Consider the following 17,137-nt stretch of genomic DNA (forward strand, 5'->3'; position numbering starts at 1 on the left):
ATTGCAATATTTAAGTTAATAAGCACTATTAATAAGTTAAATAAGTTAATAACTTAAAAAGTAAAATAACAAATAAATGAACTGGAGAGGATCTATTCTTCAGGATAAAATAAAAATGCTTTGCTCTTGTGGAACATCTTTCACTCAAGAGATTTCAACTTATCACTTTGTAATCTGGAATCCATTAAACCACCCACAGCCCATCTGTGAAAAATGGACATTATCACCCATTCATAGATGAGGGAGGAGCTGCCAAAGGTCACATAGTAAATCAGTGGGCAGAGAAGGAACAGATTCCTTGAGTAACAAATCTTAATAATAAGCTCCAAAGATATTTAATATATTGGGAGAAGTTATTGTGAACAAGAATACAAACAGGTCTGTACACATAGCCAGACACTAACATTTAACTTGGAAATGAATATACATTTTGAAGAATGAATGAATAAGCAGTCAAGATTCTTCAAACAAAAAGGGGGGGGCCTGAAAATAATTTTCTTTTTCTTCAATTAGAATAGCAGCAAAATTGTATATATATTGGGAAGCCAAAGGGTGGGTAAAAGTCTTTAAAATACTATTTGGAATAAAGCACTAAGGGATATTTCAAAATACCTGTCCTTAAAGATCTTTAAGAATATAAAGCCATCTACTGTGGTTAGCTTAAACCTCCAGCATGTATCCTGATTAAGCCCAGGACATAGACTGGTTGATATGTTTTCACAAAAAAGTTTTATTTCTTTTAGCTACTTTTCATCAACCCAGAGAATCTTTACAAAATCAATATCAATATTTAATTTGAAAATAAATATTCATTTAGAAGAGAAGGTGGGCCACAAGCCTATTAGATCCTTCAGAAAAGGTCAGGCTAATAGAACCTAATTACTTGAAATTTCCAGCTAAATCATCAAATTCTGGGCAAAGTTTGGATCCACAGATAAAAATACATTCATTTTCATGAAATTGTTTTTTTTTCATTAATTAACCCATTTATTGTTGGACTATGGGCTGCAGATATTTGATAATGATAAGGTTTTACTAGTCTTTCAATTCCTTCAGTCTTGTGATGGCAGATTTGACTGTGACTGCAGTGGTGGCATTTTAGGTCCATGTACCACCAGCTACTATTTTCATACAGGATCCACAATGCAGATACCTACGGCTTGTCTTTTCATTTTTGCCTTGCTATAGAAGGAGCAGGTATATTTCACTTGCTGGCTAATTTCAATTTTCCTCATCATTTTTCTAAGGGATGCAACATAACATGTTCCATACTTATCAACCATTCTGACCTTTTTGGCACATTTAGCCATCTTGCTAGCTGTAGGATCAGAGTTCAGAAAACCATGGAACTGTTTATAGTGAAACTGATGGCAGCTATCATGGATGTAAATCTGGATTCAGAATTGAGATATGTGCTGACTGAATATACCCCACAAATAGCTTTAAACTGATAATTGAGGAGGATAGAGAAAGCTGTTCCATATAGCTCTGCTGAGTCAGATGCTGCAGGGAGTAGTAGGTATAACAAAGGAAGAAAAAAGATTTTTGGAAAAGAGGAAAAGTAGGATATGGGACAATATCCATGAAGCAAGTCAGCAGTGTAACCCACGAACTCAGAGAGCTTTAAGAAATATATGAAGTATAACTAATTAAGCAAGGCAAACTAGGGATCCTAACACAAGGCTGTCAGTGCATAAGTATCATTGAAATTTGATGAGCTAGGTTTCACGAACAGACAAAAGCCCCAGAGAAGTACCGATGCATATGAAAAAGTTATACTTAAGTGAAAAAATCCTTGAATTGGAGAAGAAAGCATGGCAGAAAGCATTTGTATGAGGATCAATGGGGGAGGGAGGCAGAAATGACTTTGTTGCAAGATTATATCACAGATCACCTGAACAGAATAAAGAAATAATGAGTAGTTTAGGACACCAATCACAAACCTTGCTCAGAAGTAAGCTATAATAATGAAGTCTACTTGTGTGAGTAAAACCTCTCCCCGCTGCTCCTATCTCTGCTCTCCAGTCAATAAGTGGGGTCCCTCTTCCACATGAAATTCCTTCAGGTATTTGAAAGTAGCTGTTACAACACCTCCAAGTCTTCTAGAGTCCCGGTTCTCTAGCTAGGCCTCCAATTCCTTCAGCCAATCTTCCTATGGCTTAATTTCTACTCCTATCAACATTCTGGTCTGTTTCTTCTGTACATGTTTCCATATTGCCAATATTTTTTCCAAAATGTGGCTCTTCAGATTTAGCACAATGTCACCAATGTGGTTTAAGTAGTAGGAAGTATAATAGAATTTTTAGTTTTTGGGTGTGACAGGTAAACACCTGACTTATATTTGACGTTCTTACCCTTTTTATGTCATGATCTCCACCCTGGTAATCTGGTAAAATTTATGGGTTCTTTTTCAGAATAACGTTTAAGAGTGAATTCATAACTGAAAGAAGTATTCAATTTCATTTAGAGGTGGGTGAAAATAAAATATCTGTGTTTTTTCCCTGTAAGTGCTCCCAGACCCCTAGAAATGTTTCCATAGAGAAACCCAGGTTAAGATCCTCTGAGTTATATTAATTTTGTTGTCTACTATACCCTCAAAACCCATGCCTAATTTCTCTACTAAACTTCAGAGTTATATCTCACTGCTTTTTCACTCTGGTCTTTCACTAATTTTGAACTTAATCATACCCGCAACAAATTGTGAAAGTGTTTGTAAATTATAAAACTATATATATATATAAGGCATCTTTAAATATTTTTATCATCTATTAATAGATATTGGGATATAACATTGTTACTTACTTTCCTGTTGTTAAAGGCAATTCTTTTGTAGCCTCTTAATGGAAAGAGGCTCATGGGAAATGTAGTTTTTCTGCAGCTGGAAGGAGATACTAAAGCATCATGGGAGGCAGAAGCCAGAATGGACAGGGGAAGCTCAGGAACTTATGTCCTCTGTGGAGATGAGAGGCACCCAGGGCAGACATACACAAGTGGTAGGAGAGCTGATGGCAAAAAAGGGAGCTGCTACCCTGAACTGAACATAGTCATGAGCAATTGAAACCTTTGTTAGCTCGCTGACCCACTGAAAGAGTGATCTGCCTGTACAGAGTTTTCTGCTTTCTTAAATGTACCTGCCAGCTGTGGGATGCGATTAAGTGATTCCCATCTTTTCTCTCTCACCTCTGCCTCATTGCTGCCAAGCCAACAGGCATCATCAGCCTTGGAAGTTTCCTACTCTACTTAAACCTTGTTTATTTGCTGTCTATATTTTTATGAGTTTTTGTCTCCAGATAAAGATACATAGTTTTTTTTGTTTGTTTGTTTGTTTTAAATAAAAGGGCAGATCATAAAAGGAAGTTAAGTTCACAATTGTGACCAATTGCCTAGGCTTAACCACAAGCCGGTATTAAGTTCTATCACAGCGGAGCTCCACCTTCAGGAAGCACATGGGCTATATGTGAAAGTGTGGAACAAATTTTTGTTTCCATAAAGACATTTTACAGATAAAAATTAAAAAGAAATGGTAAAATGCTAGGCTAGAACTGGAGTTCTTTTAGGTAAAGAAATTTCTTTTATTTCTCATTTTATGTCTGGTCCTGAAAGTGGTTGTTACCTTGTATATTGTAGGTGCTTAAATGTTTGTTCCATTGAAAGGAATTATGTCATAGAACCTTAGATACCATTTAGTCCCACATCTCATTTTACAGGTAGCTAGGTGGTACAGTAGATAGAGCACTGGGCTTGGAATCAGGAAGACTCATCTTCATGAGTTCAAATCCAGCCTCAGACACTTCTTAGCTGTGTGACCCTGGGCAAGTCACTTAACACCATTTGCCTCAGTTCCTCGTGTATAAAATGAGCTGGAGAAGGAAATGCCAAGCCACTCCAGTAACTTTGCCACGAAAATTCCAAATGGGATCAGAGAGTTGGACATGACTAAAAATCAACTGAACTATTTTACAGATTAGCAAACTGAAGGCCAGAGAAGTTAAGTCACTTGCTCAGCATCACATGGTTTGTAAATAGCAACATTGGGATTTGAACTCGGGTTTTCTAAGTTCCAAGAAGGATCTCTTTCAGTCAACTTCATGGACTTTTTCTTTGTAATTGAGACATGTCATAGTCAACATTATATATGGGCCAACAATTACTGAATGTATTGAAGGCAAAGGGGACCTTGGAGATTGTACTGCAAGTTGGACGATGGGTGTTCTTAACTGAGAAAGCACCTTGGAGAAATTTCTATTTAAATATTCATGTCTCCCACAGTTCTTATTTGACATGGCGTTACGAATACACGAAGAACACTGCCAGTTCTCTGTAGAATACCTTGCCACAACAGTTACACAGACAGTCTAGTGAGGCCAGCATGTCAACATCACTTTACCTCAGTTATCACCTACTCTGCCATTTAAAGGTTCCAGAATTCCCCACCTAAACCAATGATGACAATTATAATGATAGATTAATTGCACGTTTGGAACAGATTTTGAGACAGCCACAGAGGAAAAAGTTGACACAGCCAAATATTTCTTTCCTTCCTTACTTTGCTTGCTGCTGTTTCTTTTATTTAGTGGGGACAGTGTGAGTCTGATGTGCTGGGTGGAACCCAAGCCTTTAGAACTCCTCCTGGCTCAGGCAGTATTTCTGAAGTTCAATTTATGGACAATCTCAAAGAATGTGAAGGCTGCCAGAAGGGTTAGAGAAAAAGGACCAAATTTACTAAAGATTTAGGATTTCTTCCAGAAGCGCACAATTAAACCTTTATATTAGAACAAGGGATAATGTCTTCCAAAAGCAGGGAAATTCTCAACTTAATCAATCAGCAATGCTTTATTAAGTTCTTACCTTGTTCCAGGCACTGTGTTACCTACTGAAGTTACAAAGGCAAAAATGAAACAGTTCCTGCTTTTAAGCTTTTTAACAGGAGGAAAAAAGTGGGGACTGTGCTGTCGGAGGAGTAACCTGGGTCATTTACTTTTTTTAAAAAGTTATTTTATTTTCAGTTCACAGAACAAAACAAGCATTTCCATAACACAGCATAATAAAAAAAGATTGCGCACGAAACCGCGAATCTACCATGTACAACTTTCTATTTCCTCCAAATATACAACAAAGCTACCATGTAAATTATTTCCCTTTTTTTTCTTCCTTCCCCTGCCGCGGCCCTAGAGATGGCTACATTACACACACTTATATGTGTGTTTATGTATGTCTATGTATGTATGTATGTATATGTATATATGTAAATTATTCCATACATATTTCTACTTATCAGTTCTTTTTTTTTTGTTTTTAGGAAGGTGGCAATGGTGCCCCCAATTTGGTCATAAGTACATAGGAAGGAAAGAGGCTGGAAGTGAACCGTTCTTTGAGGTATCTGACCCAATGCTGTGGGATTGGGGGGGGGGAGTAATGTGGGCAAAGTGCTTGGCATACTTAAAATACTACATAAAGGGGAGTAGCTGCCACTGACCACTACTACGACTGTTGGAATAAAGCAATGATACTGAGTAATGGAAATGATAAAAGCAGTCAAAAGACCAAAAGGCCAGAGCACTAGATGCAGCAAGGTGGGGTTGGGAATATTGGAAGCTAAAGAAGCAGAAAACACAGCTACTTACCGTTTGGCCTCCAGAAAGAGTGGACTTTTGCTGGGTTTTTTTTTCCTCACACTCCTATTGTTAGTTCTTTAAGGAAAGCATAATCTAAAGTGTATAACTACAGAAAATGTGATGGTAATCCAAGGCCAGCTGAAACCTTTGCATGCAGTGGTTGTCTGGGTTGACTCAGTCGGTTGGGACTGCGTGCCGATTAAGTTTGATACGTTTCATTCACAGCTGTAGGTGATATCCCAAATGGTGGCCAGCTGTCTCTAAAAAGTGGCCATTAGTTGGGGTGGGGGCGGAAGGGAGGAAGACGGAGTTGGCAGTCTAGTGTGTAAATGAAGTGACTATTTAGGGGAGAAACAACTTTAAATTCATATCCTATTGGTAAGTAAGTTAGCAGTGCCAGCATATTATTACGATGTGGCAGTTAATGTGAAAACATTTGAAAATACTTACGAATGGGTCTGCTCTAAAAAAAAGATGCTTTTTTAAATCCAGAAAGTGACTTCAAGCTCCTACTCAGACTGCCATTTCACACTGTGCTTTGATGGGGCTTGCCCCCACCCCAACTCCCTTTGATGTGTTATTGTCCTGTCCCACAGTTAGAATGTAAGCTCCTTGTGGGCAGAGCTTATCTTGCTTGCTTCTATTTGTATCCTATGTGCCTAATGCTGTGGTAAGTGCTGAGGATACAAGTGCTTAATTAATGCTCTATCTATCTATCTATCTGCAATAACCCTGGGAGATGAATCATGTAATTCAATTCAATTCAAGAAGCATTTATTAAACACCTACTATTTGCCAGTATTATTATCACCATTTTAGATGGGGAAACTGAGGCTCTAAGAGGAAAAGCTACTTACTATATATCTAGGATATAGTACCTTTTTTTTTTTTGTTCAATTGTGTCTGACTCTGGGTGACCCTATTTTGTGGTTTTCTTAGCAGAGATACTGATGTGGTTTGCCATTGCCTTCTCCAGCTCATTTTACAGATGAGGAAACTGAGGTAAACAGGCTTAAATGACTTGCCCAGGGTCACAAAACTAGGAAGTATCTGAGGCTAGATTTGAACTCATGAAGATAAGCCTTCCTGATTCCAAGCCCAGTGCTCTACCCACCATGCCACATAGCTGCCCTCCAAGGGGTAAAGTTACTTTATCCAGGATCACACGGCTAGTAAATTTTTGAAGTGAATTTCAAACCTACAGGAGGTCTCCTGACTCCAAACTCTATGCTTTTTTTCAACTAGTCCTGATATCTTTCCATTTTTAATATATTTTCAGGGGTCAGTATACAGTTTATCTAATAAAAAATTGGTTTGGGATAAATACAATTCTTTTTCAATATTATATGAAAAAGCTAATAGGATCTTTTGATCATTCAAATTGTTAACAGTTTTCAAAACTGGATATTTTGGTTAGAAAATATTTTTGTTTCCTTGATTGGATTTTTCATGAACATTTAAACTACCAACTGTGTTATAGGATGTCTTCATTATGGCTAGGAAAATAACAGACCTTATTGTTTATTTACTTGAATATATTTTATTTGTTTGAATATAATATTATATTTGTCTGAAAATAGGTCCCAAGTGGAACTTATATGAAACCTGAGTATATAACCTAATTTTACAATTTTTCAAGTGATCATTTAAAGGTTAATAATGTGCTTTATATAACATTGTTTGATATAGCCTGATTATGAAATATTTAGTCAAGTGCAAATAAACAGAAACCAAAAAATTACGCATAATGTTCAAGAGAGAACAAGACATATGACCTATGTTTTCACCTTGTATGTTTTGGATAAGGCACCAGTATCCTGTTGCTAGTCAGAATAAGGTGTGGTTGCTACGGGAAACATTTGCAAACTTTCAAATCCTGTATAACATATTTATGCCAAGGTCACATTGGTTATATTTGTTCAAGGTACCTAAATCTCAGGCAACATTTATTTCTATAAAAGCTATACTCCAGCTGTTTCACAGCTAAACCCCTGTGTAAAAATGAACCTGAACCCCTATTTTAATGAGATAGCTTCTCCTTGTTTGATTTTTGAAGTGCAGTGAAAGTGCTCTACTTGAAAAACTGGGCCAAAAGTCAAGAGGGACATGTTCTTAATGGTCATTGTTAACAAGCAAAGTTGTCATTAAAACAGTTGGAGTTACCTTTCATGGAAATAAATCTTACTCTACTGACTCAGTTAATTTTCTCTTAAACTACTGAAGATCAAGGAAAATGTTGCCAAATCTAAATCTATACTTTGGAGTGTTTGGAAACCAGCTGAAACAATTAATATTCCTCTTGTGAAATAAAAATTAGTTTTTAAGCAGTTTTATCTGGAAAACACTTTTCTCTGTATGGACTACTGAAGTTGACATATCTTGGAATTTAATGCTATCACAAACATTTTTTTTAATTGAACAGTTCTATGATCTAACAGTCTAGGCCTGACCCAGGCTGGTCAGGTACCTCAGATTCAAGATTGGAACAAAATGACACCCTTGTAGAACATGTGACCAAAAAAAGGTTTACTTAGCCCTGACGGGAAAAATGTTCAGAGCAGAGAAAGAATTTTCAGCTGAACAAAGGTTTCCTGACTATGTTGGCCATGGTGGTCTACCAAACAAGCTGAAGGGAGAAGATGGAGCTCCTCATGCCCTAGCTTTTTTTGGTAGCCAGACAAGTTGATAAGTATTTACTACCTAACTACAGACAACCAGACAGTTGATAGAGAAAGCTATATCAACTGCTCTAGCCTTTAGTCTCCTTTAGGTCTCCAGATTTCAATATTTTTAAGGAAAAGAATTAGTTTAGCCTACATGGAGGAGCACCCTGAATGACCATTCTCTTACCACATTGATGGTACTGTAGCTTCTAATGAAAAGAAACTAATAAATCACCAACTACCAACTTCTACCAAGAGCGGAGGAGGAAAAAAGAGCAATGGGAAAAACTACTCACACAAACATGGTGTAGGTATTAGCTTATATTTTTAAAGCGTTTTGAGGTTTATTAAGCCCTTGGTTAACAACAACCCTATAAGCTGTCATCAGTAATTTTTCAGTTGTGTTCAATTCTTACTGACCTTATTTGGGGTTTTCTTGGTAAAGATACTGGTATGGTTTGCCATTTCCTTCTCCAGCTCATTTTACAGATGAGGAAACTGAGGCAAACAGGGTTAAGTGACTTGCTCAGGGTCACACAGCTAATTAGTGTGTAAGGCCATATTTGAACTCAAGAAAATTCATTTTCCTGACTCCAGGCCCAGCACTCTATCCATTGTGCCACCTAGCTGCCCACAGTATAAGTAATTATACACATTTTTCAGTTGAGGAAATTAAGGTGCTTTTTCCCCATAGTCAATCATGCACACCTAGCAGGTGTTGGAGCCAGCAATCAAAACCAATTAATCCAGTATTCTCTCCACTTAACTTATTTTGTTCACATTTTATTTATTTTTGTTGTATGTTGAAGAACTATGGATATAACAACTGTGATAGTCGTGAAGATAATCTGTGAATTTGATCATCATTTCTGTGCTAGACAGATTTTTTTTTTAAAACGTTTCTTGACTTTCTGGTTTTCAAATTAGGTCATTACCATTGCCCCTCTACCACCCTTCACCTCAGATGCCAATTGTCTTACCAACTTCCGCCTCAGATGACTTCCCTTCTGCAGGCAATGGGAAGTATTGGTTGGAATGTGAATTGCTACCATATCCCAAGACAAAACCTTCTAGTTTGGTGTTTGTATCTGGACGAAGAAACTTCATGAGAATGGAGTCACCTGTGGTATTGATGTAGACTTTCAGGCTTGACTTTTTACCTGGAGGTGAGAAGAGCGAATGGGATAGGTGTTATTTTAACCCCTTTTTGGACGCCTGTGCAAACTGGGAACCAAAAAATGAGTTGTGTTTATGAAAAGTAAGCAGTGGCCCTGTTTACTCAGAACCAACCAGAAACTGTTTCCAAAACACTTTCCAGAGAAATGGCTAAAATGCAACCAATTCTAAAGTCATAGACTAAAACCAGAAGAAACTTTATTTTTTAAATAATATTTTATATTTTCCCCCAATTATATGTAAAAACAATTTTTAACATTTATTCTTTTTTAAGTTTCAACTTAAAATTCTATCTCTCCTTCCCTATCTCCCCTCCCCTCGCCCTGAGGCAGTAAGCAATCTGATATAGGTTATATGTGTGCAATCATGTAAAACTTTTCCACATTAGTCATTTTGTTCAAGAAGACTTGAATGAGAAAGAAGGAAAGAGAAAGAAAGAACCAAAGAAGGAAGGAAAGAAAGATGGAAGGAAGAGAGGAAGGAAGGGAAGGAAAAGAAAGAAAGAAAGAAAGAAAGAAAGAAGGAAGAGAACATGCTTCAGTCTATATTCTGACAGCACCATTTCTTTCTCTGGAGGTAGATAGTATGCTACCTCATTAGCCCTTTGGGATTGTCTTAGATCATTGTATTGCTGAGAATAGCTAAGTCATTCACAATCCTTCATTGTATAATATTGCTGTTGCTGTGTACAATGTTCTCTTGTTCTGCTCATTTCACTTTTTATCAGTTCATGTAAGTCTTAGAAGAGACTTTAAAGGTTATCTATTCCAACCCATCACTTTACAAATAAGGAAACTGAGACCCAGAAAAGCTACTCATCTAAGGTCATATAGTCAGTTTGTCAACTAGCATTTATTAAGCACCTGTTCTGTGCCTGGCATTGTGCTAAGAGCTAGAGATACAAAGAAAGGCAAAAAGAAGTTCCTGCTCTCAAGAAGCTTACAATCTAATGGAGAGGCAACATGCAAATGACAATGTATGAACAAGATATATAAAGGATAAATTGGGGATAATGATAGAGCCACTTCCTTCCTTAGAAAGGAATTAAGGTAGTAAATATCTAAGCCAAGATTTAAACAGAAGTTTGGCATTCTTTCTTCTACATCACACTGCCCTCAGGCAGGGGAGGGTAGTGTCAGACACTGTAAGGCAGTCTTATGTCAAGAAATGGCTGTAGACTATGCCAGTGGTATTGAGATAAACTTAACCTGGTGAGAAGTACTGTGGGATTCCAAGCATCCCCAGTTGGTTGAGAGTCTCATTTTATTTTCTTTCTGAATGAGAGTGAAGGCAATTCAAATTCTACACTGTTACTTGTGAATTCCCATACCTAGCTGATCTACTCCTAGCAGCCTTGCCCTCTCTTGATCCAACCCCATTGCCCAGCCCTTTTGGAGTAGCACAGAGGAGAGATGAGGAAGGCAATTGGACATTTTCTTTATCACTTAGTATTCCTTTTGATTTCTCAGTTATTTTTCTTTCTTCCTTTCTCACCTCTGTCTATTGGTTCACCCATTGGCCCATTCCACCCTGTTTTTACCCTGTTCTCTGAGTTACATCCTAATAGCAATAATTATGGTAACTCACATTTATGTAGTTCCTTAAAGTTCACAATGTGTTTTGTGAACATTGTCTCTGAGTGCTGAGAGGGCTACAATTACATCGGCCCACAGAACATATTCTTTTTGACCCTAGAGGTTATCCAATCAACCTTCATATTTTATAGATAGTAGCTGTAGTTAGCACTATATGTGTATATGTATGTATATATACATATGTGTGTATGTATATATATACTATATACATATGTGTGTGTGTATATATGTATATATACACTATATACATATATATGTATATACACACACAAGCCTCCATTTTACAGGTAAGGAAACTGAGGCACAGGGATTGGTGAGAGCTGATAGTTGAAAGCTTTGAAGAGACTCACCCAACATCATCAAGCTAGTAAATGTCTGAGTCTAGATTTGAACTCAGGTCTCACTCCAACATTCTATCCACCACAATACCTAGATAACTTCAGATAAGTAAACTTAAGCCCCTCAGATTTCCAGCAAAGTCAAGTTCATACAGGTAATAAGTAGCAGAATCAGGAGTGAAACCAAGGTCTTTAGATGCCAAGCATGTACCATATTGTTTATGGTTAACAGTAGCTTATGGAGGTAATGCCCAGCCACTTCCTTTCTTAGAAAGGAGGCTGTGGAGAAGGGCCAGTCAGCCCCGGCAAGTATCAACTAAATGCCACTCACTGGGCAAGCTAGGCAGCCAAGCTGAAGCAGCAAATCACCATGAAAGAGAGACAGAAGGCGTGTGCCAAGAAAATCAACCGTTCCTACAATCTTTATCACCACCTCCCTTCAGACCTTAATAATAATAATAATAGCTGCATTTAATGTTTGCAGAGTGGTTTACCTTTGTTATCTCCTTTGATCATCACAACAACCCTGTGAAATAAAAACTCTTATTATCCCTATTTTATAGATGAAAAAACTGAGGCAGGCAGGTTCACTGACTTGCTTACAATCACACAGGTACTACCCAATTGAGATGGGATTTGAATGTAGGTCTTCCTGACTCTAACTCCAGAGGTCTATGTACTGTGCCACCTAGCCTTAAAGTTGATAGCCCAGGACCCTGGGCCCCAAAGTCCCAGGAACAGCAGGGCCCCCAAACTATCAGTCCTCCTTCCAGCCCAGTCCTGTAGCCATTAAACAAGGAAGTAACCCCTTTTTTAAGATATTACCTGGTATCTTTTGTCCCCAACAGCTACTACTACTAAAATATCATTGGGGAAAAAAAATTCTCACTCCCAAAGTCCTCAGTGATGTCCAATGATCCAAAAAAAAAGAAATAGATATAGTCTTATCAATGGAAATTATATTAAAGAAGATGACATTATCATCTGTTTTGTCATTGTACCTTCCTCTCTTAGAATTTGAACTCCTTGAAAGCATAGGATGTCTTGATTTTGTTTGTATTCATACTTAGCATAGTGCTTAATAAATGGCTTTCCACCCATCTAACAATCCATTTGTTAATTCATTCTGATGCACCAAGGCAAGCTAAAGGGTTGTCTGATTTATGACTTCATTCTTTGATAGTGCAGGTCTACCCACAGAGCCAAGGGTCTCAGTTAATCCTTCCATACTTCAGATGCTTGAGTTGTGTGGCTGGTCCTCAGCTATAATTATTTTACCTTCGCATAGAATTCTGTGCTTACCAAGCACTTGATTGTAATTTTTATTAGTCTTTCATGTCTCAAAACTACCACTGGCTTTTTTAAAGTCATTTAATGTCTTGTAAGCCTGTGAAATAAGTTGCTGTTTCTAAAGTATCAATCACAGAGGAAAAAACAAAGTTTGGATGTACTAAAAGACTTCTCTGAAACCTTAAAACTTTAGAATTGGAAAGTACCTTAAACACAACATATAAACCAACTCTTACATTTGACATATGAGGAAACTGAGAGCCAGAGTGGGGAAGCGATTTCCCTAATGTCACATATGGGATGAATTAGTATCCTAGTCTCCAGATTCCAAGTTCAGCGCTCACCATTTTGTCTTATCTTATCAGGACCAAGCCCTCCACCATATTTCCTGGCAATTCTCCCATGATGTCATCTGCTTTTCAGCCATCTCCTTCTCACCAGAGCCTTGTACTCTGTCCCTAGGTCCCCTGACTCTGACAGGTGAGAGCTTTTGCCATATTTTTCCAGGACCTCTTCTCCATTTCATGGCCATTTCTGCACTAATCTGGTTCTTCCCCAACTCCCTTCCCTCCCTTTATTTGTTATCTTCCCTCACTAGAATATAAGCTCCTTGAGGGCAGGTACTGCCTCACTTGCTTCTATTTGTGTCCCCAGCTCTTAGTACAGTGCCTGGCACATAGTAAGTGCTTAATAAATTCTCCATCTGTCATCTATTATTTATCTAGCTATCTCACACAAAAAGAAAGGAGCACTAAACTTTGAATCAGAAGACCTGGATTCAAATCCTTCTTTTGTCACTCATAGCTATATGACTTTGAGTAAGCCCCCTGAGTTTTTATCTGTAACATGAGAATAATAGTATTTGCACTACTTCATATGGTTCTTGTAAAGAAAGTTTTTTGTAAACCTTTAAGAGATATATAAAAAGGTTGTCATCACTATTATACCATACAGCATATGACTAAGGGATAGAACTGGGATTAGAATTTAGAGACTTTGAAAACTCCTAGCCTGTTTTCTTTCTCCATGTATACTGAATTTTGTGGCTCTATTACACTGGGAACTTGGACATTATCTTAACAGTGACATAAGGAGTCAAAACTTCAAATTTTAGCATCTAAACAGATTTTTCTTGCTTATCCTTTACTTTCATATCAGAAGACTCTCACCGTAAGATGATTTATCCTTCAAATACTGCACTCCATAAACCAAAGCCAACATTCCCATGCCCAGTGATATGTCCAGTTTGTGGGTGGTTTGGGCATACACAGTATAGCTAATTAGGCACTGTTAATCAGTGCTACCTCATGTTTTGGAATAGATCTAGGACTTTGTGCTTTGATATCCTTTAAGGTGACTGCATCACCTAAGGTCCAGCTTCTCTCCACTATATCTGAAAGAAAGCCTTAAGGAGGTAAGGGGAACCTGCAGCCTTGGGGCCGCATATGGCCTTCTAGGTCCTCGGGTGCAGCCTTTTAACTGAGTCCAAGTTTTACAGGACAAATCCTTTTATTAAGGGGCTTTGTTCTATGAAGTTTGAATTCAGGCAATGGGCCACATTTGAGGACCTAGAGGGCCTCATATGACCTGGAGGCTGCAGGCTCCCCATCCCTGGCTTCAAGAAACTAGCAAAAAGATTAAATCAGTCAGAGTGGCTCTTGAATGAAAGGCAATATCAAGTCTGCATCACAACAGTCCAAAGACTCTGATGGTGTTGCCACATCAGTCTTTCCCTTGGGAAAGATTAAATGATGGCTGTGCAGCATGAAGAAAATCGATGCCATAAACAGCCATCACACAAACAGTGAGGAAGTGATCATATTTCCTTTGTACAGGGCTCAAACCATGGTGCCTCCCCCTAGCAACTGGAGTCAACAACCAGATCAGTGTCAGAAAGGGCCCAACTCACATTTAAAATGTATCAGCATTGAGAGGTCATGTTATCTGGTCCTTATAGCATCTGATGGCCCCGATAGAGATCGTGATGATTAGGGTCACAAAGGTTTCAGACTACTCCATTTCATTTAACCCATACCAATGAAAGGTAGCTGAATTTTTGGCAGGTCAGAAGTTTCCCAAGGCCTGTGGCCCCTATGAGTTTCTCTTGATATATTTTCTTTCCTCTTTACGTCTTTGCTCTGAGTATAAACAAGTGGCATCCTGGGATCAGGAAAATTCTCTGCTACCAAGAGCCAACTTGCCTAAATACCCTTGGCAATAATAATTATAAATCATTTTTACAAAGTAATTTGAGGTTACAAAGCACTTGCCCCATGTTAATGGGGAGAGGCAGCTAATGTGAGTAGTATAATACCCATTTTACAAAGAAGGAAAAATGAGACCCAGGGATAAAAAGTAATTTACTCGAGATAATGGGTTGGATTGACCTTTCCTTAAAAAAGGGTAGTACCATCAGATGTCCTTTGTTTCTAATCTCCAGAGAGGCTACATAGAACTTCAAAGAATAGGGTAGGCAGTTATATGGGACCTAACTAGATAAGATGCACTAGGGAAGTCATGCACAGGACTTCTGAAGCTATCTTCTTCTAGGTTTTTTTTTTCTTCTTTTCCAATTTTATTGGAGCAATAAGAGCATCTTGAATACTCTCCTTCTCCCTCTCTGTCTCCCTTCCCCATCTTCTGGTTGGTTGTTGTCCTTCCTTCTTGAAGAGGAATAAAATGATGTCACTATATTGGGGTCAAAGTATAGTGTGTCCAACTGTGGTTGATCAGACCAATACAAGCTCAGAAGACTCTACCACAGGTTGGCACAAATAGTCCATATGAACATTTGGAGTGGAGATATCTCTAATTTGGAGTGGAAAGTGTATCTCATGATTCTTTTGAGCTACTGTAATTCTGCTTCACTCAGAGTAGAGCACCTTCTTTGATGCTGGCCTGGATCATAGAGAGTATGGAGGAGACTAGAGTGGAAGAAAATTGGAAAGATAGGAAGGGGCCAAGAGGTGAAGATTTTTATGTGTCAAATAAGGAAGGTGTATTTGGTTCTACAGGCAACAGGGACCATTGGAATTTATTGAGCATGGGAGTGAAAAATCACCTTGGCAGCTGAGTGGAAGATGGATTGAAGGGGGGGCAAGAGTCTTGAGGCAGGGAGAACATTAGCAGGCTATTGTAACAATTCATGTGAGAGAAGGGGACATATATGAGAGCTGTTATGGAGAAAGAAATGACAAAATCTGATAGCTGATTTGATATTGGGCAAGAGAGGAGTAGAGGATAACAAAGAGTTTTTGAACCTAAGAGACTGAGGATGATGTTGCCTTCAATAGTAATAAGGGAACTTGGAAAAGGAAAGGGTTTAAGAGGAAAATATGAGTTCTGTTTTGGACTTACTGAGCTTGAGAAGCCTACAGGACATCTAATCTAAGATGTCCAACAGGTTCTTGGAGCTCAGGAGAGAGAGTAGGGCTAGATATATAAATGTGGGACTCATCTTCAAAGAGATCATTGAACCCATGGAAACTGATGAGATCACCAAGTGAGATTATATAGAGTAAAAAGAGGATAGGGCATAAGACAACCTTGAGGAACAACCAGTTAGGTGTCAAATGAACGATGAGCCGGCAAAGGAGATTGAAAAGGATAAGTCTGACAAATGGAGAAAAATCAGAACACAACAGCCATGAATATCCACAGAGGAAAGAGTATCTTTGAGGAAAAAGTAGTCAACAGTGTCAAATACAGTAGAGGAGTCATAAAGGATGAGGACTAAAAAGGGATATGAGAAGACATCTCCTCTCAATGGACAATTACCACAGCCTTCTAGGTGGTCTTCCTGCCTCACCTCTTTTCCCATCCCAATTCATCCTGCACTCAGCTGCCAAGGTCATTTTTCTAAAGTGTAGGTTTGGAGCAGCTAGGTAGCACAGTGGATAGAGAACCAACCCTGGAGTCAGGAGGACTTGAGTTCAAATCCAGCCTCAGACACAAAACACTTACTAGCTGTGTGACCATGGGCAAGTCACTTAACCCCATTGCCTAGCCAAAAAAAACCAAAATAAAGTGTAGGTTTAACCCAGTCATCCCACTCAGTAAACTCCAGTTGTTCCTAGTATCTATAGAACCAAATATAAAATTCTTAACTGGCATTTAACGCTCTTCATTGAACAGAATTTTCCTATCTTTCCAGTCTTCTTATACTTTATTCCCATCCAAGAAGTCTATAATCCAACTACAATGACCAATTTGTCATTCCTTGAACTCGACCCTCCATCTCCCACCCACTTACTGGTATCCCCCATGCGTGGAATACACTACATTCTCAAATCTGCTCCCTACCTTCCTTGGCTTCCTTCAAGACTCAACTCAAATCTCACCTTCTTTAGGAGGATTTTCCCAATCCCCCAGCTGAAGGGGCCTCCCCCAACCATTGCCTCCCCTCTACTCTAAATTTATCTTTTATGTATACCTGTTGTCTCCTCCATTAGAATGCAAGC

General features: G+C 38.4%; 1 protein-coding gene across 21 annotated transcripts in view; it reads right to left on the reverse strand.

Moving 5' to 3' along the window:
• The window catches only part of ABI3BP (ABI family member 3 binding protein), a 301,260-nt gene that overhangs the window by 201,519 nt on the left and 82,604 nt on the right, over positions 1-17,137 (reverse strand). For all 21 annotated transcript variants that reach the window (XM_027866372.1, XM_027866234.1, XM_027866358.1 and 18 more), the window contains exon 2: positions 9,259-9,438. In XM_027866372.1, the coding sequence (XP_027722173.1) occupies positions 9,259-9,438 (180 nt within the window). The remainder of the gene's footprint in view (positions 1-9,258; positions 9,439-17,137) is intronic.

Source organism: Vombatus ursinus, unplaced genomic scaffold, assembly GCF_900497805.2.
Source record: "Vombatus ursinus unplaced genomic scaffold, bare-nosed wombat genome assembly UNPS02001419.1, whole genome shotgun sequence".
In the NCBI taxonomy this organism is placed as follows: Eukaryota; Metazoa; Chordata; class Mammalia; order Diprotodontia; family Vombatidae; genus Vombatus; species Vombatus ursinus.